At 43.8% G+C, this 16899-nt stretch overlaps 2 protein-coding genes across 3 annotated transcripts in view; both read left to right on the top strand.

The window, feature by feature from the left end:
- LOC126426898 (protein roadkill-like) overlaps nucleotides 1-15639 on the top strand; it is a 53748-nt gene extending 38109 nt beyond the window's left edge. For both annotated transcript variants that reach the window (XM_050088984.1, XM_050088985.1), the window contains exons 2-3: nucleotides 500-1076; nucleotides 15057-15639. In XM_050088984.1, the coding sequence (XP_049944941.1) occupies nucleotides 511-1056 (546 nt within the window). In that variant the 5' untranslated portion in view covers nucleotides 500-510 and the 3' untranslated portion in view covers nucleotides 1057-1076; nucleotides 15057-15639. The remainder of the gene's footprint in view (nucleotides 1-499; nucleotides 1077-15056) is intronic.
- Nucleotides 11713-15543, top strand: LOC126426426 (ankyrin repeat domain-containing protein 65-like). Its single transcript, XM_050088344.1, has 2 exons — nucleotides 11713-11801; nucleotides 15057-15543. The coding sequence occupies exons 1-2, from the start codon at nucleotides 11713-11715 to the stop codon at nucleotides 15541-15543; spliced, it is 576 nt and encodes a 191-aa protein (XP_049944301.1).
- Nucleotides 15640-16899: the final 1260 nt, after the last annotated feature.

Raw genomic sequence — 16899 nt, 5'->3', positions numbered from 1 at the left:
CACATTTATGTCTGCCCGGTGCCTGGTGTTCTGTTTGCCATTCCCTAGTCGGTCCGCGCCCGCGAGTCGCGCTATCCTGCCGCTCTAGGTGTTCCCTATTCCGTCCGCGCCCACTCCGGCCGCCTCCAACTGCGGTGGTGCCCTCCTGGTGTTCCCTTCTCGGTCCGCGCCCGTGAGTGGCGCTCCCCTGCCACTCTGGACGTTCCCTATTCCGTCCGCGCCCGCTCTGGCCGCCTCGAACTGCGGTGGTGGCCTCCTGGTGTTCCCTTCTCGGTCCGCGCCCGCGAGTGGCGCTCCCCTGCCGCTTATGGAGCTTGTTCTCCTAATAAAATGAGCTGAAAAAAACTCTTGAAAACGGTATTATTAAAGAATTGCAGTTATTCACCAATGGCATCAGTCTGACAGAAAGTGTCGCTGGAGACAGGTGTGTCTGTTTCCGGTAGAAGTATCGACAGTCACCTGTAAGCTGAAAGGGCTGCTCGATGATGTCGTGTTTCAGAATCGTCAGCAATGGCAGCAGATAAGGACGTCACGGAGACGGTGGCCGTGGACCTGGGTGCCCTCCTAGACGCCGGGGACGACGCCATGGTGACGCTCGTGGCAGGCGAGACGCGGCTGGTGGCGCACAGGGCCGTCCTGGTGGACAGGAGCCCCGTGTTCGCCGCCATGTTCGCCCACGACACCCTCGAGGCGAGCACTGGCGTGGTGAGCATCGCCGACGTGGGGGGCCCCGTGCTGAGGCAGCTGGTCTCCTACCTGTACACCCTGCGGGCCCCCCAGCTGCCCGCGATGGCCGCCCAGCTGCTGGCCGCAGCGGACAAGTACGGCGTGTCGGGGCTGAAGGCGGAGTGTGAGCGGCAGGTGGCCGCTCAATTGACTGTGGAGACCGCGGCGGCTGCAGCCGCCCTCGCAGTCCGCCACTCCTGCAGCGACCTCAGGCGGGCCACCATCGAATTTATGAAGACACGAACCCGTGAGGTGATGGCCACTCAGGGGTGGGCGGATGCCATGTGGAAGCAGCCGCAAGACTTGATCGAAGTGAGCCCGCTGCTGTAGGATCCACCACCAAAAATCAGGTTAGTGTGAGACAGCCCACTCACTTGTGTCTCTCAGTTCTGGATGTGTGTGTGCGTATTTCCAACTCTATAATTTTTGCCACTGAGTTTCTTTAGATGTGTCTATGCCATAAAATACGCCATCGTAGACAGTCGTTTCATGATAGCTTATAAAAAGGGCTTGTTCAGGTTTTGGCATCAACTGCCAGTAGAAATGGTACACTCACTGTGCGAATAGAGCATGGCCCATTCTGCTGTGGGCACAAAGCTGTATTGCCCAGCAAGGGCTCAGACATTGTGATGTGTGTAGTTTGCAGCCGGCAGCCTGTACAGGTTGCTGTAAGCCTGTTCACATAAAGTAGCGTTTAAACATCTTCAGTGCCTCTGTGGCAGATGACAATGAGACACATTTGAATAGTGCTACACTGCATAAAGATGAGACCGAGTAAGTCACTTACAACCAACACCTAGAGCAAGGTAGTGTACTGCAGAATGATTATAGGAAGGCGGCAACATATTTATAATTTGATTGCTGGTGTTGACCTGTGGAATTTTCTTCATGTAGTAAAGCAGACTATCAGAGTAATCACTATTCACACCTCAGTACTACAGCTTTGTCTGTTGCATAGTTGTCTGTCACTTTTTTCTACGTTCAAGCCATATATCAGTAACCAACCCAACATAATTCTTCTTCTCTCCTAATCCAAACTCTGCATGGAAGATTCTAATTGATCTAAAGGCACGTTACATAAAAATAATAATGGTCTGCTGTCAGAGCTTGTATGGAAGATGTTCAGAAGACCAGGTGAAGTAGGCATCGGTGCTCCAGTGTATGGCTGCTCACACCTCTTGCAGCGTGAGGCCACCTCATGAGACTAGAGCCAATCCTCATGGCGGTTCTGGCTGGTCTCATAAAATTGAGTCTTCCCATCTCATTTTGTTCTCCTCTCTATTCAGCCCTTACATAAAGTTCATGCGGTACTAGGATACATTCCCTTCTGTGACACACAGAATACCATGTTTTACTGTGTCTTCCATGAACAAGTATCCCTCCCCTGTCTGCCTGTTGATTGCTCTATGGCTTTACTATAGCCACCCAGTGAACACTACAGACTTTCATTCTACTGTGACACTCACTATGACATTATATACATATATCCCATCTATTGTTGTTGCTTTCCACCTCTGATAGTTGGTGAGCATTAATGAGGCTCTGCAACCAGTTTCCTTTCTTTTTGCACTATCTTACAATAACATATGTCCGTACAAGTCTAATAGCTATTAACACTGATAAATTATCATTTATTTTTCAGCTAGATTTTAATACTTATGTAGTATTTTATGTGCAATTTGCATATTGGAAATCTTGTGTTTGACATGACACTACGTGCATTCCGTGAACCAGTTTTAATGAACTTGTAGCCAGTACTGTAAATAATTCAGTGTGTTTCTTTTATTCAATAAAGACTAACATGAAAATTCATGTTTGAAACAATGAACATATTAGAATTGTTATTTATGTTCTTGAAAAAACTTAAAACATCACTCCAAACTCGTTCTGCACCCTGTGGGAAATGACACAGGCTCTTAAGTTTGAGAAAGTTTTTATAAACGGTAATATTTTTACTAACAGTAATTTTTATTTATTTATTTATTTACATGTCAAGTTCCATAGGACCAAATTGAGGAGCAAATCTCCAAGGTCATGGAACATGTCAGTACATGAACATACAACATAAAAGTAATAATGGATAAAAATAAATGTTCATGAACCTGAAAGAAAATCAGTCCATAAGTTTAAGCAAACGCTATCAGCAATACAATGAGAATCATAATTTTTCAAGGAACTCCGCGACAGAATAGGAGTGACCCATGAGGAAACTCTTCAGTTTATATTTGAAAGCGCGTGGATTACTGCTAAGATTTTTGAATTCGAGTGGCAGCTTATTGAAAATGGATGCATTAGTATACTGCACACCTTTTTGCACAAGAGTTAAGGAAGTCCGATCCAAATGGAGGTTTGATTTCTGCCGAGTATCAACCGATTGAAAGCTGCTTATTGTTGGAAATAAACTAATATTGGTAACAAGACACGACAATAAGATATATACATATTGAGAGGCCAGTGTCAAAATACCCAGACTCGTGAACAGAGGTCGACAACAGGTTCGTGAAATCACACCACATATTGCCCGAACCGCCCGTTTCTGAGCCAAAAATATCCATCTAGAATGGGAAGAGTTACTCCAAAACATGATACCATACAACATAAGTGAATGAAAATAAGCAAAGTAGACTAATTTACGTGTCGAAGTATCACTCACTTTCGATACCGTTCGAATAGTGAAAATAGCAGTATTAAATCTTTGAACGAGAACCTGAACGTGGGCTTTCCACGACAGCTTACTATCTATCTGAACACCTAGGAATTTGAACTGTTCAGTTTCACTAATCATATGCCCGTTCTGTGAGATTAAAACGTCAGGTTTTGTTGAATTGTGTGTTAGAAACTGTAAAAACTGAGTCTTACTGTGATTCAACGTTAGTTTATTTTCTACGAGCCATGAACTGAGGTCATGTACTGCACTACTTGAAACTGAGTCAATGTTGCACACAACATCCTTTACTACCAAGCTAGTGTCATCAGCAAACAGAAATATTTTAGAGTTACCCATAATGGTAGAGGGCATATCATTTATTTAAATAAGGAACAGGAGCGGCCCCAACACTGATCCCTGTGGCACCCCCCACTTGACAGTACCCCACTCAGATCCCACATCATGGCCATTATAAACATCGTGAAAAATGACCTTTTGCTGCCTGTTGCTAGAGTAAGAGGTGAACCAATTGTGAGCTACTCCCATTATTCCGTAATGGTCCAACTTCTGGAGCAATATTGTGAGATCAACGCAGTCAAATGCCTTTGTTAAATCAAAAAATACGCCAAGTGTTCGAAACTTTTTGTTTAGCCCATCCAGCACCCCACGGAGAAAAGAGAATATAGCATTTTCAGTTGTCAAACGACTTCTAAAGCCGAACTGTACATTTAATAGCAAATCGTGTGATATAAAATGATCAATTAACCTTACATACACAGCCTTTTCAATAACTTTTGCAAACACTGATGGCATAGAAATAGGTCTAAAATTATCTACATTATCCCTTTCTCCCATTTTATAAAGCGGCTTTATTGGTTCAAATGGCTCTGAGCACTATGGGACTCAACTGCTGAGGTCATTAGTCCCCTAGAACTTAGAACTAGTTAAACCTAACTAACCTAAGGACATCACAAACATCCATGCCCGAGGCAGGATTCGAACCTGCGACCGTAGCGGTCTTGCGGTTCCAGACTGCAGCGCCTTTAACCGCACGGCCACTTCGGCCGGCGCGGCTTTATTACTGAGTACTTTAATCACTCAGGAAACTAACCATTCCTAAAGGAAAACTTACAAATATGGCTAAATGCAGGGCTAACATGTGCAGCACAGTACTTTAATAGTCTGCTAGACACTCCATCATAACCATGAGAGTCCTTAGTCTTCAGTGATTTAATTATTGACTCAATCTGCCTCTTGTCTGTATCACAGAGGAGTATTTCAGACGTCAATCTCGGAAAGGCATTTGCTAAGGAATTTATATGATTTCCTGTACAAACTAAATTTTTACTTAATTCACCGCGAATGCTCCAAAAATGATTGTTAAATACTGTACATATATCTGATTTACCAGTAACAGAAATATTATTACTGCGAACTGACTTTATATCATCAACCTTGTGCTTCTGACCAGACACTTCCTTCACAACTGACCATATGGCTTTAATTTTATCCTGTGAATTAGATATTCTATTTGCATACCACATACTTTTTGCCTTGCTAATAACATTTTTAAGCACCTTACAATACTGTTTGAAGTGGGCTACTGTAGCTAGATTGTGACTACTTCTAACATTTTGATATAATTCCCGCTTTGTTCTACACGATATCCTTATCCCTCTAGTCAGCCAACCGGACTGTCCATTACTGCTAGTACCCCATTTAGAATGTTGTAATGGAAAGCAACTCTCAAAGAGCATGAGAAATGTGTTATGGAAAGCATTCTATTTATCATCTATATTATCGGCACTATAAACATCTTACCACTCTTGTTCCTTGACAAGTTTTGCAAAACTCTCTACTGCTGTTGGATTAATTTTCCTACGTAGTTTGTAATTAAATACGACATTGGTTTGAGTACAAAAACCTTTTAGTGTTAAAATTTGTGCATCATGGTCTGTGTTTCGGTTGGCAGGAGAGCGAACACCGTGTTACTAGAAGGAGGCTGAAAGGCACGCGTTTTAGCTCACGCAGGCTGGCGTGAGGTCTGGAACAGGACAAGGAAATTACAATTTAGAAAAAAGGATGTAGTTGGTGGAATACTTAACTTTAATCCGTTAATGGTGAACGTCGGTCTTGACGGTACATGATTCAATATCAATAGTAACTGATAATGGCGCCTTGCTAGGTCTTAGCAAATGATGTAGCTGAAGGCTATGCTAAACTATCGCCTCGGCAAATGAGAGCATATTTTGTCAGTGAACCATCGCTAGAAAAGTCGGTTGTACAACTGGGGCGAGTGCTAGGAAGTTTCTCTAGACCTGCCGTGTGGCGGCGCTCGGTCTGCAATCACTGATAGTGGCGACACGCGGGTCCGACGTATACTAACGGACCGCGGCCGATTTAAAGGCTACCACCTAGCAAGTGTGGTGTCTGGCGGTGACACCACAGTCTGAAAGGCCATTCACCCTTTTACTAAACGAATGCTCACCTAGTAATGAAGAATGAATAAAAATATTGTCTATGACTGTGCTACTGTTCCCCTGCACCCTAGTTGGAAAAAACACAGTCTGCATCAGATCATATGAATTTAGGAGATCTACCAACATCCTTTTTCTTGCACAATCATGTACAAAATTAATACTGAAGCCACCACATTTAACTACTTTCTGGTACTTCCGACAAAGTGAATCAAAAACCCTCTCTAGCTTAAGCAAAAATGCTTTGAAGTTGGAGTTAGGGGACCTATAAACAACAGCAATTAGAAGTTTAGTTTCACTAAATTCAACTAATGCTGCACAACTTTCAAATATCTGTTCAGTGCAGTCTCGTGATACGTCTATGGACTCAAATGAAATACTGTTTTTTACGTACAGAGCCACTCCTCCACCCTGCAAGGAACTCCTTGAGAAACAGCCAGCTAATCTGTAGCCTGGTAAAGGAAGCCTCTGAATTATCAAATTATTTAAGTGGTGCTCTGATATACCAATAATTACAGAGTTAACATCTATTAGCAGTTCACAAACTTTATCTCTAATACCTCTTATATTTTGATGAAATATGCTAATTCCTTCTCTACTTGGAAACATTACATCCTCTGGAGGTGAGCCCTTATTTACAGGCACTTCCTTTAAGCAGGTATACCTATCAGCTGACTTCAGTCTAAAAAAGGTGCAGCTCTAACACCAACTACTACAGGAATTTTTCCATGAGTGATACCACTACCACCACCACCACCCACTACACTGTCACCTATAAGCTTAGCCAGCCTCCCCTTCCCACACCTGTTGAGGTGCAGGCCATGCCTAGTGAAACCCCATCTACTGATAGACCCAACTGGCACCACTGAGATGTGATCCATGCCCTCCACCATCAGTGCCCTCCCCAGCCCCACATTAACGCACCTAACAGCTGCATTAAGGTGAGGCCGAGCATGACGCTGAAACAGTTGCACGAAATGCACATTAGTGCCACCAGATTGAGTAGCTGTCTTAACCGAGTCACCACTGACATCATATTCCCCGTCCCTATCGAGACTGTTCCCTGCTCCACCCACTATCACTACCTGATCCTCTTTCGTAAAATTCTTACATAACTCCCCTATGCTTTCAGTCACCTGAGCCAACCCTGCACTACTGCACTAGGCTTCACAATGCTGGTGACCTGGTACTCACTCCCCAACACTTCCTGCAACTGCTGGCCCACACCTCTACCGTGGGAACTACCTAGCAGCAGAACCTTCTTTCTGCTAGACTTTGCAACTAACCTAGGCCTCCTAATTGCTGAGGACTGCTGCAAGTTACCTACATCTACGGCTACATGAGGCTCCTCTCCACTCAACTCTGACAGTTGGTTGTATCTATTGCATGTATGCAAAGTGAAACTGTCTGAATACCTCCTCTTCCTAGCTACCTTCTTGCCAACTGCCAGTTCCCATTCCCCACCCCCCTTCACCCTCCTCAACCTATCTAGTTCCTCCTTTGCGCATTGTAACTGGACCTGAAGGGCACAGATCTTACGGTCCTGCTCCTCTATTAACTTGTTTCTACTACAGATTCTACATTCCCAGGAGAAAATCACGCTAAAATCACCACTGGCTTCCCCACTGCATTCCCCCCAATGAAAATACTTTGAACAAATCCCACACCGTAATCCACTACTCACAAACCTACGACAGACCTTTCACTCATGGTAAAATTATACAGTTACTGAAAAAAACTATACATCTACATTACCAAAGTTCAGTTACACCAGTAGAACTATTTGTGCATATTTTACAAGTTCTCTTGTTGATGTGTATTAGATCCATGCTGTAATTAGTGATCTTAACCCAATCCACTGCCTCATACTTCTCACACTAATGGGTGTCAGTTGCAGACACATATACAATGTTTGGTTCTGGAGCTGCCGCGGTCTTTCACTGATTTCACTCCCCCTCCCCCTCAAAAATTATACTTAGTTTCACACTAAAATTCTTAGAATTTTAATAATAATTAAAATAAGATGGATACAACGGCATGCAAGCAGAATTATTTTTTACTTCATACAGTGAAGTGATACAGTGCTTTCCTATTTTTCAGGGAGTATGTCTCATGATCCCATGTTCATCCTCCTCCCCTTGTATCCATGCCAGGCCTTCTAGACATCAGTTCTCATGGAATTTACCATTCACATCTACTGCATATGGAGGACAAACTTAATTTTATTTCAGTATCAAGTCCACAGCACAACTTAATATATCATCAGTCACAAACATTGCTCATAACCCCTCCCCTCTATACACACACACATCAGTACATCAGTGTTTGTTTTTCCGTGACTGGGCTATGACATAGCTTACTTTAACTGCCTCATGGTTTCATGTGTGCCTACAAAGGGAGGACCCTCGTTCGAAAAATACTTAAATTTCTGTCAACCATATTATTTAGATTTATGTTGTAATACTTTCATAACGAGTAACTGTTGCACTGCCACAGCCTCTTTCTGTTGTCAAGTCACTAGTTCCACCTTGCTGCACTGCCTGCTGTACTGAATTTCTCCTCCTTTGAAACACACTGTCAACCATTTCGTTATCTGTACCTTTCAAAGGCCAGGTTTTAAAACACGCTGTGAATGCTGTCTGATGATCGAAGTATCACATTAATAACATTAAAATTTTTTTCACAACCAGATGAGTGTCGTGCCTGTACAATTTATATGCATGTGTTATCATGCTCAGAAGAAGCTAAATGACCTGAACTGTGTTCCACCTGGTTTCTATGCAGCCACATAACCTAACGGTCTTGCAGTTTGTCTGCTCTCTTTCTGATACAGTCGTTTCACTACACAATATTATTACTACAACAGACCACTAGAGAAAACTGCCCTATACGGTTATAGTCCATATGAAAACCAATTCCACAATAACGTAAATATCAGAAAATCTGTTACCAGAGGTGACAGTCGTCAGTGCTTGCTTGTAAGCTCAAGTTCATTAAAATAAATGACATTTCCAAAGTCAAAATTCAACTTCAGACTACATGGTTTTGTATTGGACTGGGACCCAGGACTCCAATCCACTCACTACTGTCTCGGCTAACAAAGCACCAGAGATCTTAACTATCATTTTAACCACATGTAACAGCTTGAAAACTTGATATGATGGGGCATAAAGTTTTGTTTTGGGCAGAGATTGTGAATGAAGCAAAATAAAATTTGATGTATCGAAATTTTTCACCAGTAGAGGGATGATGAAACTTAAATGATTTTACAACAAAGTATTCACCTGCTGCGTTCCGAACTCAGCACATATCACGCTGTTTTCTAGCCATATATAGAAGCACAATGTCGGTTTATTTCACCACTAGCAAGATATGCTCGTATCTGAACTAGAAATTATGCGAGAAATAGTTAATCCTTCAAAGTGTTGCAAACTGCAATGCATACACCCACAACAACGTATAAAATGGTGGTCTGTGCTATTATGTGACTAAAAGCCAGACACTTAAATCATTCCCCAGTCGCCAGGAAACGTAATGTTACAACCAGGCTGGAACATAACAGGGCATGTACTGCTATTTTATAAGTGATCTAGGTTGGTATGATCACAAAACATACAAATATATGATTTAATTCCTACTTTCGAGAAGGTGAGATAGGCTCCCTCATGACTGTATTGCACTTGCTAGTTCCATCTTCTGTTGTAGACAGCAGATTCTCGAAACAGACCATGTCCATCCTCACAAGACTTCTATTGAACCACAGCTGTGCAGAGTCCCAAAAGGAAACTGCTGGGGCCCGAGGGCCTCCCGGCAGACTTATAGCAGGTTGTGGAAGCCAAAAACTGCTCGTAGGGTGTAATGAAATAATGAATTCTGACGGAAAAGTTTCAAAGGAATTTTTTGAAGGAATCGTGGTGCTAGTTCCGAAACACCCACACAGTGCACAGTAAAAAACGTAAGACCAGTTAGTCTCCTGAATAGTGATTACAAAATTGTGGTGCACGTTCTTGACTGCAGAGTAAAAATGTCAATGCATGAGGTAACTGGCCCATATCAATCTAGTGCAGGTAGACACAGATCAGTTATTCAAACTGTCTGTGAATATAGACACGTTCTAGCTACGACACATGTTCCCAGGCATCATTGCGCTGTACCCGGTTCTAGGCGCTACACTCTAGAGGAACCGCGTGACCGCTACGGTCGCAGGTTCGACCCTGCCTCGGACATGGATGTGTGTGATATCCTTAGGTTAGTTAGGTTTAAGTAGTTCTAAGTTCTAAGGCACTGATGATCTCAGAAGTTAAGTCCCATAGTGCTCAGAGCCATTTTTTCAGTGCGCTGTACATCGCTCGACTTTGAGAATGCTTTCGATAGGTGAGCCATCAGTGCCTTCTTGAAACAATGACCGTACTGGATTTTCCCAAGTGTTTTGCCGACATCGCTGGTAGAATTTTGAAGAACAGCACCTCGAAAAACAGCACCTCAAAAATCACGATTAATGGTCAGCTAACCAGACAACTTGGGTTCACAAGCTGGGTGCGACAAGGTTGTCCTATGTCGACGGCCTTGTTTGCCATTGCCACTGGACCCCTGCTAGCCACTCTGCAGAAACCGCGACGAGGGCTGCACATACACGGCCAGAGTATCGTTTGTGGGTCCCGTGATCACCGGTGAAAGTGACTGGGAGAAGGCATTGCAGGTAGTCAGCAAACACGAACTTGCATCAGTGCGAAGCTGAGCAACACTAAATCACTCGTGGAATATCTTTGCAAAACACGGGAGACCTCAGTGTGGTCATCCAAATGCAAATCTTGAGTATCGGCTACAGACATAATATAAATCGTACTACATCTGCGAACTAGGAAAATCCTTGCCAGCGTGTGCCAGCTAGCGTCAAAGAACATAGCGCGAGAAGACTTGACGATATCCAAAAGGCCAGCTTTGCAAGTATGTATGTGGTTTCTAAAGTCAACAGCGTGGCGTAGGTTGTACCCATTCCACGTGAAACAGCAGCAAGATTTCTCTCAGCTTCGAGTCATTTTGTAACTCGTGGTAACATTTTGAAGGTAAAGTTTGACACGTTAACTCCACAGCTGAAAATGTGGAGGGGGGGGACTAAATCTCACATACGTATGGAGAAAGTCACAAACTCTCTTCATGCGTTCAACATGTGAGCTATGGAAGAAGACACCCATGAACCTCACGTCCCACTTACCAGACGAAATTACTTCCACTGTCTTGCGCCCACCGATAGAAGTAGGGCACGTCCCCAATCGTTTTTATAATTTTGAACAACTTTAATTCGAACTCAGTTATACCCAAACCAGAGTTTGCCCGTCAAATATGGTAAAAGTTAGGAACATATACGTGGAATTAACGGAAAACGAAAGCAGAAATGTGACTGCACAAAAGTAGTCGCACTTCAGCTGGAAGATCATTTGGATAAACAACAGCACTCCTCACCTACCAACAAATGTGAAAACTATTAGCTACAGGGCAGTAAACAGGAAAGTAGCAACCAAAGCGAAACTTCAGGCAATCCATCTGGGTGATTCGCCAACACGTGAGAATTGCGACCTGATAGACATTGAAGAACACAGGTTTGTGTGCACTCAGGTGAAGGATATCCAGTGAGTTATCAGACAAATGTTGGCCACGATAACACGAACACTACCCCCAATACCACGCCTGCCAATTTTTTTAATCATATAGACGTGCCATGTCCATCTACAATGAAGAAATGGTGTAAACTGGCCACAAGGACGAACAACGTGTTACCTGGTAACAGAAGGAAACAAATCGAGCAGACGTTGGGTGAGGCGCCGCACGCACGCCGGCCGCAAGCGGACGTGGCGCGGGACCATGGCGTGGCGCGTCTCCCCCGCGTGTGCTTCGCCGAGGCGAAAAACTACAAGAGAAACTTCGCAGTTCTTTTTAGTTAATATAGTTACGTGAAACAGTCTGAAAAGTGAATAGGAAAAGACGTAAATACGAGAACTACATAACGAATCGTCCTAAAGCTCTTTTTTTCTTAAACGGTATTTTTTTTATTTATATTTAAGGAAACAGAAATCTACTCTAAAATACGTAGCTCAGGAGTACCTTATTTTATGTTGAAGGAAACTCATAGGACAATTTTGTCCTCAAGAGAGATTTCGTACATTTTAATAAATGTTATTTACCTAATTCTGTACGCCAAAACTTGTTTTAACCAGAAGAAGGGACTGTCCTGATTTCTACTATTATGCATTACATTCAGAAATCGCAGCATGGAGCTTCCAGCGAGTGGAAGATAACAGAAGACCAACTTGGCAAACATACCTCAGGAACTGACGCACTGGGCGACTTACAAGATACTGCGAAATAAATCGAAAACAAACAACCGTGAACACGTAACTTCCAAGTCGTCGCTCACAGCTGAGATAGTTTCTTTGCAGACATGGTGTTCTGGATGAAGTATTAAAAATAAAAAAAAATAAAAAATCATCCACGAAAATATTGGATCGCCTCGGTGACAGGGACGGGGGATGCATCGTGGGCAGGCCTCGGAGTCCTCAACTGCTGGCCTCCTTGGCCCCGCCTGCCTGGTGCTGACCAGTGACTCTCGGAAAAAGAATGTCGGTACATCACAGAGAGAGCGGACAGCTGAGACAGGTACAAGGGCGGCACGGCAGACAAGTCTGTGGATTCTTGGCCCCTGCCCTCTTTGTCGCCACCTTCCTGGCACTGACACCCTAAAAAAATAAAAAAGTAAAGCTTTGTAATGGAAGATACCGTGTAGAGAAAAGGATGCTGTAGTGGTTAAAAAATAAAATTGAAAAAAGTTGTTAAGGCGGCCAGTTTCTAGTATGCACGTAGTGGCTTTGAATCCCATCACTTCCATGAAGGTATCAGTTAAAGAAGCTGAAATGATTCGGGCTACCTAGGCCCAACATCTGGGTTCGTTTCTGACACCAGGCAATCATTTTTAATGAGCAGAAGCAGCATCTCTCACCTCTGGTAACCTGGAGGAGAGTCAGTACAGAGGCGGAAGTCATGCCAGGTCGAAACTCTGTCACCAATTGCGTTTCTTAAACGATATTTTCTTTTCTTTAATCAATGAGCCAATCGACGTGCAATGTCACGGTACTTGACTCTTATTGCATTTGAGCTTGAGATGTGGAAAATATTGGTGCTGCACTCAAATCTCCCTTTTCGTCACGTTTGATCCCTTTGAGATGATACATTTCCGCCCTTTCATTGTTTCTGCATGACTGCAAAGTCCTCAAGACCTTCACAAAAGACACGCGTCTGGGTTCGAATCCTGGCCTGTCATTTCAAGTTCATACGCACACACAAAAGAACATGTGACAAATTACTATGGTTTTTAACAATTCTCCGGACTTTGTCAACAATAATTATGGGTACTGGTTTCGACTCGCAAGTCAAACATGGAACTTTTCGTCATATCATGTGTTTCAGGTAGGAGCTCCCGGTTAAAAGGAATTCGATAATCAACGTCTCTTTGTATGTAGCCAACAACGATGTGTGCAATGTTAGATTCATAGTCGGCACATATATTTTCGTCATATGCACATTTCGCTGCTGTGTAAGTAAACCGATATGTGACGTCTTCACTTGACTAGAAGTGAACGTTGTGGGGTGCAGTGTTCGAACCCTGATAAGGTAAAACATTTTCATCTCGTCATTTCAGTTTATCATCGCGCTACTGGTTAAAAGTGACGATTTCTAATGTTTGATTGTGCTTACTTAAGTGTCAGATTAAGTCCGGGGTTGGAATCTCCGGTCAACAGAAAACTTTGTCATGTCATTTCAAGTTTACACATGGGCAGTCTTCCTCACTTGTGACTGAAACCATATTTATCATATTTCATGTTACTGTTAACAGGAGTAATAGCTGCTGGATTGTATTCAGAGAGTGTAATTCAGAAACAAAATTTTTGTTCTACAATTTTAAGGTGAAAGTTGCTTTTTGAAACGTTGGTTATGTAATGAATTCGCGTGTACAATCGTAATGGCTGTGTAATCTCTAATACCATGTTTTCTGATATTTGCATTATCGTAGTACTAATTTGCATCTAAACTGGTAGTCACACAGAGCAGTTGTCTCTTGTGGTCCCTTGGAGTAACCATTTTGTATAGTGAAACGACTTTACTGAAAAGAGAGCAGAGGACGTGTATTATGTGGATTGCATACAAATGATTCAGGTAGTTTTGTGCATGATAGTACATGTTAAATACGTTTGCATATGCTATCAGGCGCACAAAATCTCTCTCTCTCTCTCTCTCTCTCTCTCTCTCTCTCACACACACACACACACACAGACACACACACACACACACACACACACACACACACACACACACACACACACACACACATTTTTATGCGTGTAGAGTTGCCAGTTTGGTGCTATTTATATCTGAGATGTATTAAACCATTCGGTGTGTCTGTGTGTCAGAAACTTTCAGTATCTCTGAGTCTGTGTCAAGAAATGGACCGATAATTGGATTGAATTTTTTTGGCTTTGTATGACGGAAGTGGCTCGTTGAAAATCTTGAGATGGAGTGTGATACGTGGTAGTTAAGCTGCAGACAGAGTAGTAGTATTACCTGTAACAAGCCTGTTTTGCAGTTGAGGTGAGTCACTCATTAGCTACAGCGTAGTGAGATCAAAGGAACTGACTTCCAGGAATGAGTGAGACAAAACATGAAAACTTAATTCATTCATAGGTTGTATAACTCAACTTTTAATGGACAATGAATGAAAATTTTTTATAAGGGGGATTGAACAAATCTGCTGTAGCTTAATATATGCAGAGTTGAACACTGTTTTGTATTGTGGGAGGGGGAATCTGTAGGTTTGTTTCAGGACAGACTTGCATTCACAACAGTTATTTCCTCGTGTGGCAGTTTACCTCGCCGGCCGGTGTGGACGTGCGGTTCTAGGCACTTCAGTCTGGAACTGCGTGACTGCTATGGTCGCAGGTTCGAATCCTGCCTCGGGCATGGATGTGTGTGATGTCGTTAGGTTAGTTAGGTTTAAGTAGTTCTAAGTTCTAGGGGACTGATGACCACAGATGTTAAGTCCCATAGTGCTCTGAGCCATTTGAACCATTTTGAACCTTTTTTTTTTTGCAGTTTTCTTCATTGTGTTGTGTGTATGTGTTTGTAGCAAAGTGTGGCAGTTTCTGTGTTCTGTGCAGGAGGCTCTCTGCAAAGGAGAGATGCAGCAGGCTGATCCAGGTGGCCGAGCAGGGGGCAGTGGGGGAGCTGAGGGCGCTGCTCGCCGAGGGGGCCGACGTGGAGGCGAGGGGCGGTGTGTGGGGGTGGACTGCCCTGCACTGTGCAGCACACAGGGGAGACGTCGAGGTGGCGTGGCTGCTGGTGGAGGCGGGGGCGGGGGTGGACGCCAGAGACAGCTGGTGGCAGAGGACGCCTCTGCACGTGGCTGCAATGTGGGGCGGCACTGCTGTGGCGAGGCTGCTTCTGAGGGCGACTGCCGATCCCAACGCCAGGGATGGCAGAGGGTGGACGCCGCTGCACTGGGCGGCAGCCAATGGCCATGCAGAAGTAGCGGCTGTGCTGCTCGAGGCGGGAGCTGACAAGGGGGCCACAGCTAGTGATGGTCGGACTGCACTGGACCTCGCCAGTGATGAAAACGAGAGGAGGCTGATGGAGTTGCTGTCATGAGGCAGCCACTCCAACGGACTTTCTGCAAAAAAGAACTGAAACAACTTCTCCAGTAATAATTAGCATTCTTCTTCAATAAAAAATTCAAAAATTCAATCCTACGGTCTCTCACTAATTTTACTCCTCCTCGAGTAGCATACTGCAGACAAATAGTCTAAGCAACTCTGTGGCAAAACTGACACAGCACTAGGTAACAGTAAAGTAATTCAGGTAACAACAGACAACCTTTCTCTCAAGGAAAATTCCTCGAGTACAGTTCTACACTAAACTTTGCAAAAGTCAACAGTTCAATGTGAATAAACACTGTTACTCTATAATATCTGATCGCTGAATACTATTTCACAGCGGTCAGCAAGGTGCTATATCAGACTATTGCAATTTGCAACATATCGAAATCACTGCTATATGAGTTCTATCACCAGAATTTTCACTTCTGATATCACACTCAATTTACTTCTGCATATTCAACAAACATTGTAAAGTACTGTACTCCCCATGTCTAATTACAATGAGACATTAGTAGTAATATTCACACTATATTATGCTCCTATCATCTGGAACTATATGGTCAGTCCACATTTAACTAAACACGATCAGAGTACAACCTCCCACCTCACAGTTCCCACACAGCTGCTCTTGCAAAACGCGCCACAACCTACCGGACGACGTGCACCTTTATTCCCAAATTACAGGATAAAACAATAAACTTCCCCGCTCTCTTTCACATTCCCCTCCCATCAGTCTACCGAGCGAGGTGGCGCAGTGGTTAGACACTGGACTCTTCGGGAGGACGACGGTTCCATCCCGCGTCCGGCCATCCTGATTTAGGTTTTCCGTGATTTCCCTAAATCACTCCAGGTAAATGCCAGGATGGTTCCTCTGAAAGGGCACGGCCGACTTCCTTCCCCATCCTTCCCTAATCCGATGAGACCGATGACCTCGCTGTCTGGTCTCCTTCCCCAAAACAACCAACCAACCCATCAGTCTACACTACACTTCCCTCAGCCAGACGCCGCTGCCGGCAGCTGCCTCACTGCCCCCAGGTGGCGGTCTGCGGAATTACAGCTCTCACCAGCTCTGCAACTGGCACAGGAATGTCACACCTGTTCCACTACCAAAGCACCAAAACCAATGATGCTACTAATATTCTGTGAAACAACTGTGCACACAGAGAGAACTTTGCAGTTTTCGAAAATAAATTAGAAAACAGTATCATCAGCAGTGCCAATAGTTAAACATTGAATTACAGCTCAGAACCAAACAGCACCTACATTGTACCTCACTCTCTCATATAGCGGCAATTTAATATAAACCTGCTATAAACTTGGGGAACTTAGCTGTAATATGTATGGATGG

This window comes from Schistocerca serialis, chromosome 11 (assembly GCF_023864345.2).
Source record: "Schistocerca serialis cubense isolate TAMUIC-IGC-003099 chromosome 11, iqSchSeri2.2, whole genome shotgun sequence".
Taxonomy (NCBI): Eukaryota; Metazoa; Arthropoda; class Insecta; order Orthoptera; family Acrididae; genus Schistocerca; species Schistocerca serialis.
This window is presented reverse-complemented; position numbering and strand designations above follow the sequence as displayed.

Excerpts from the sequence above, each read along its gene's own strand:
- LOC126426426 (XM_050088344.1), top strand. The coding sequence starts at position 11,713 with ATGGCGTGGCGCGTCTCCCCCGCGTGTGCTTCGCCGAGGCGAAAAACT. Across the intron at positions 11,802-15,056 it reads TTTTTAGTTAATATAGTTAC|GAGGCTCTCTGCAAAGGAGA; the intron begins GTGAAACAGTCT and ends TGTTCTGTGCAG.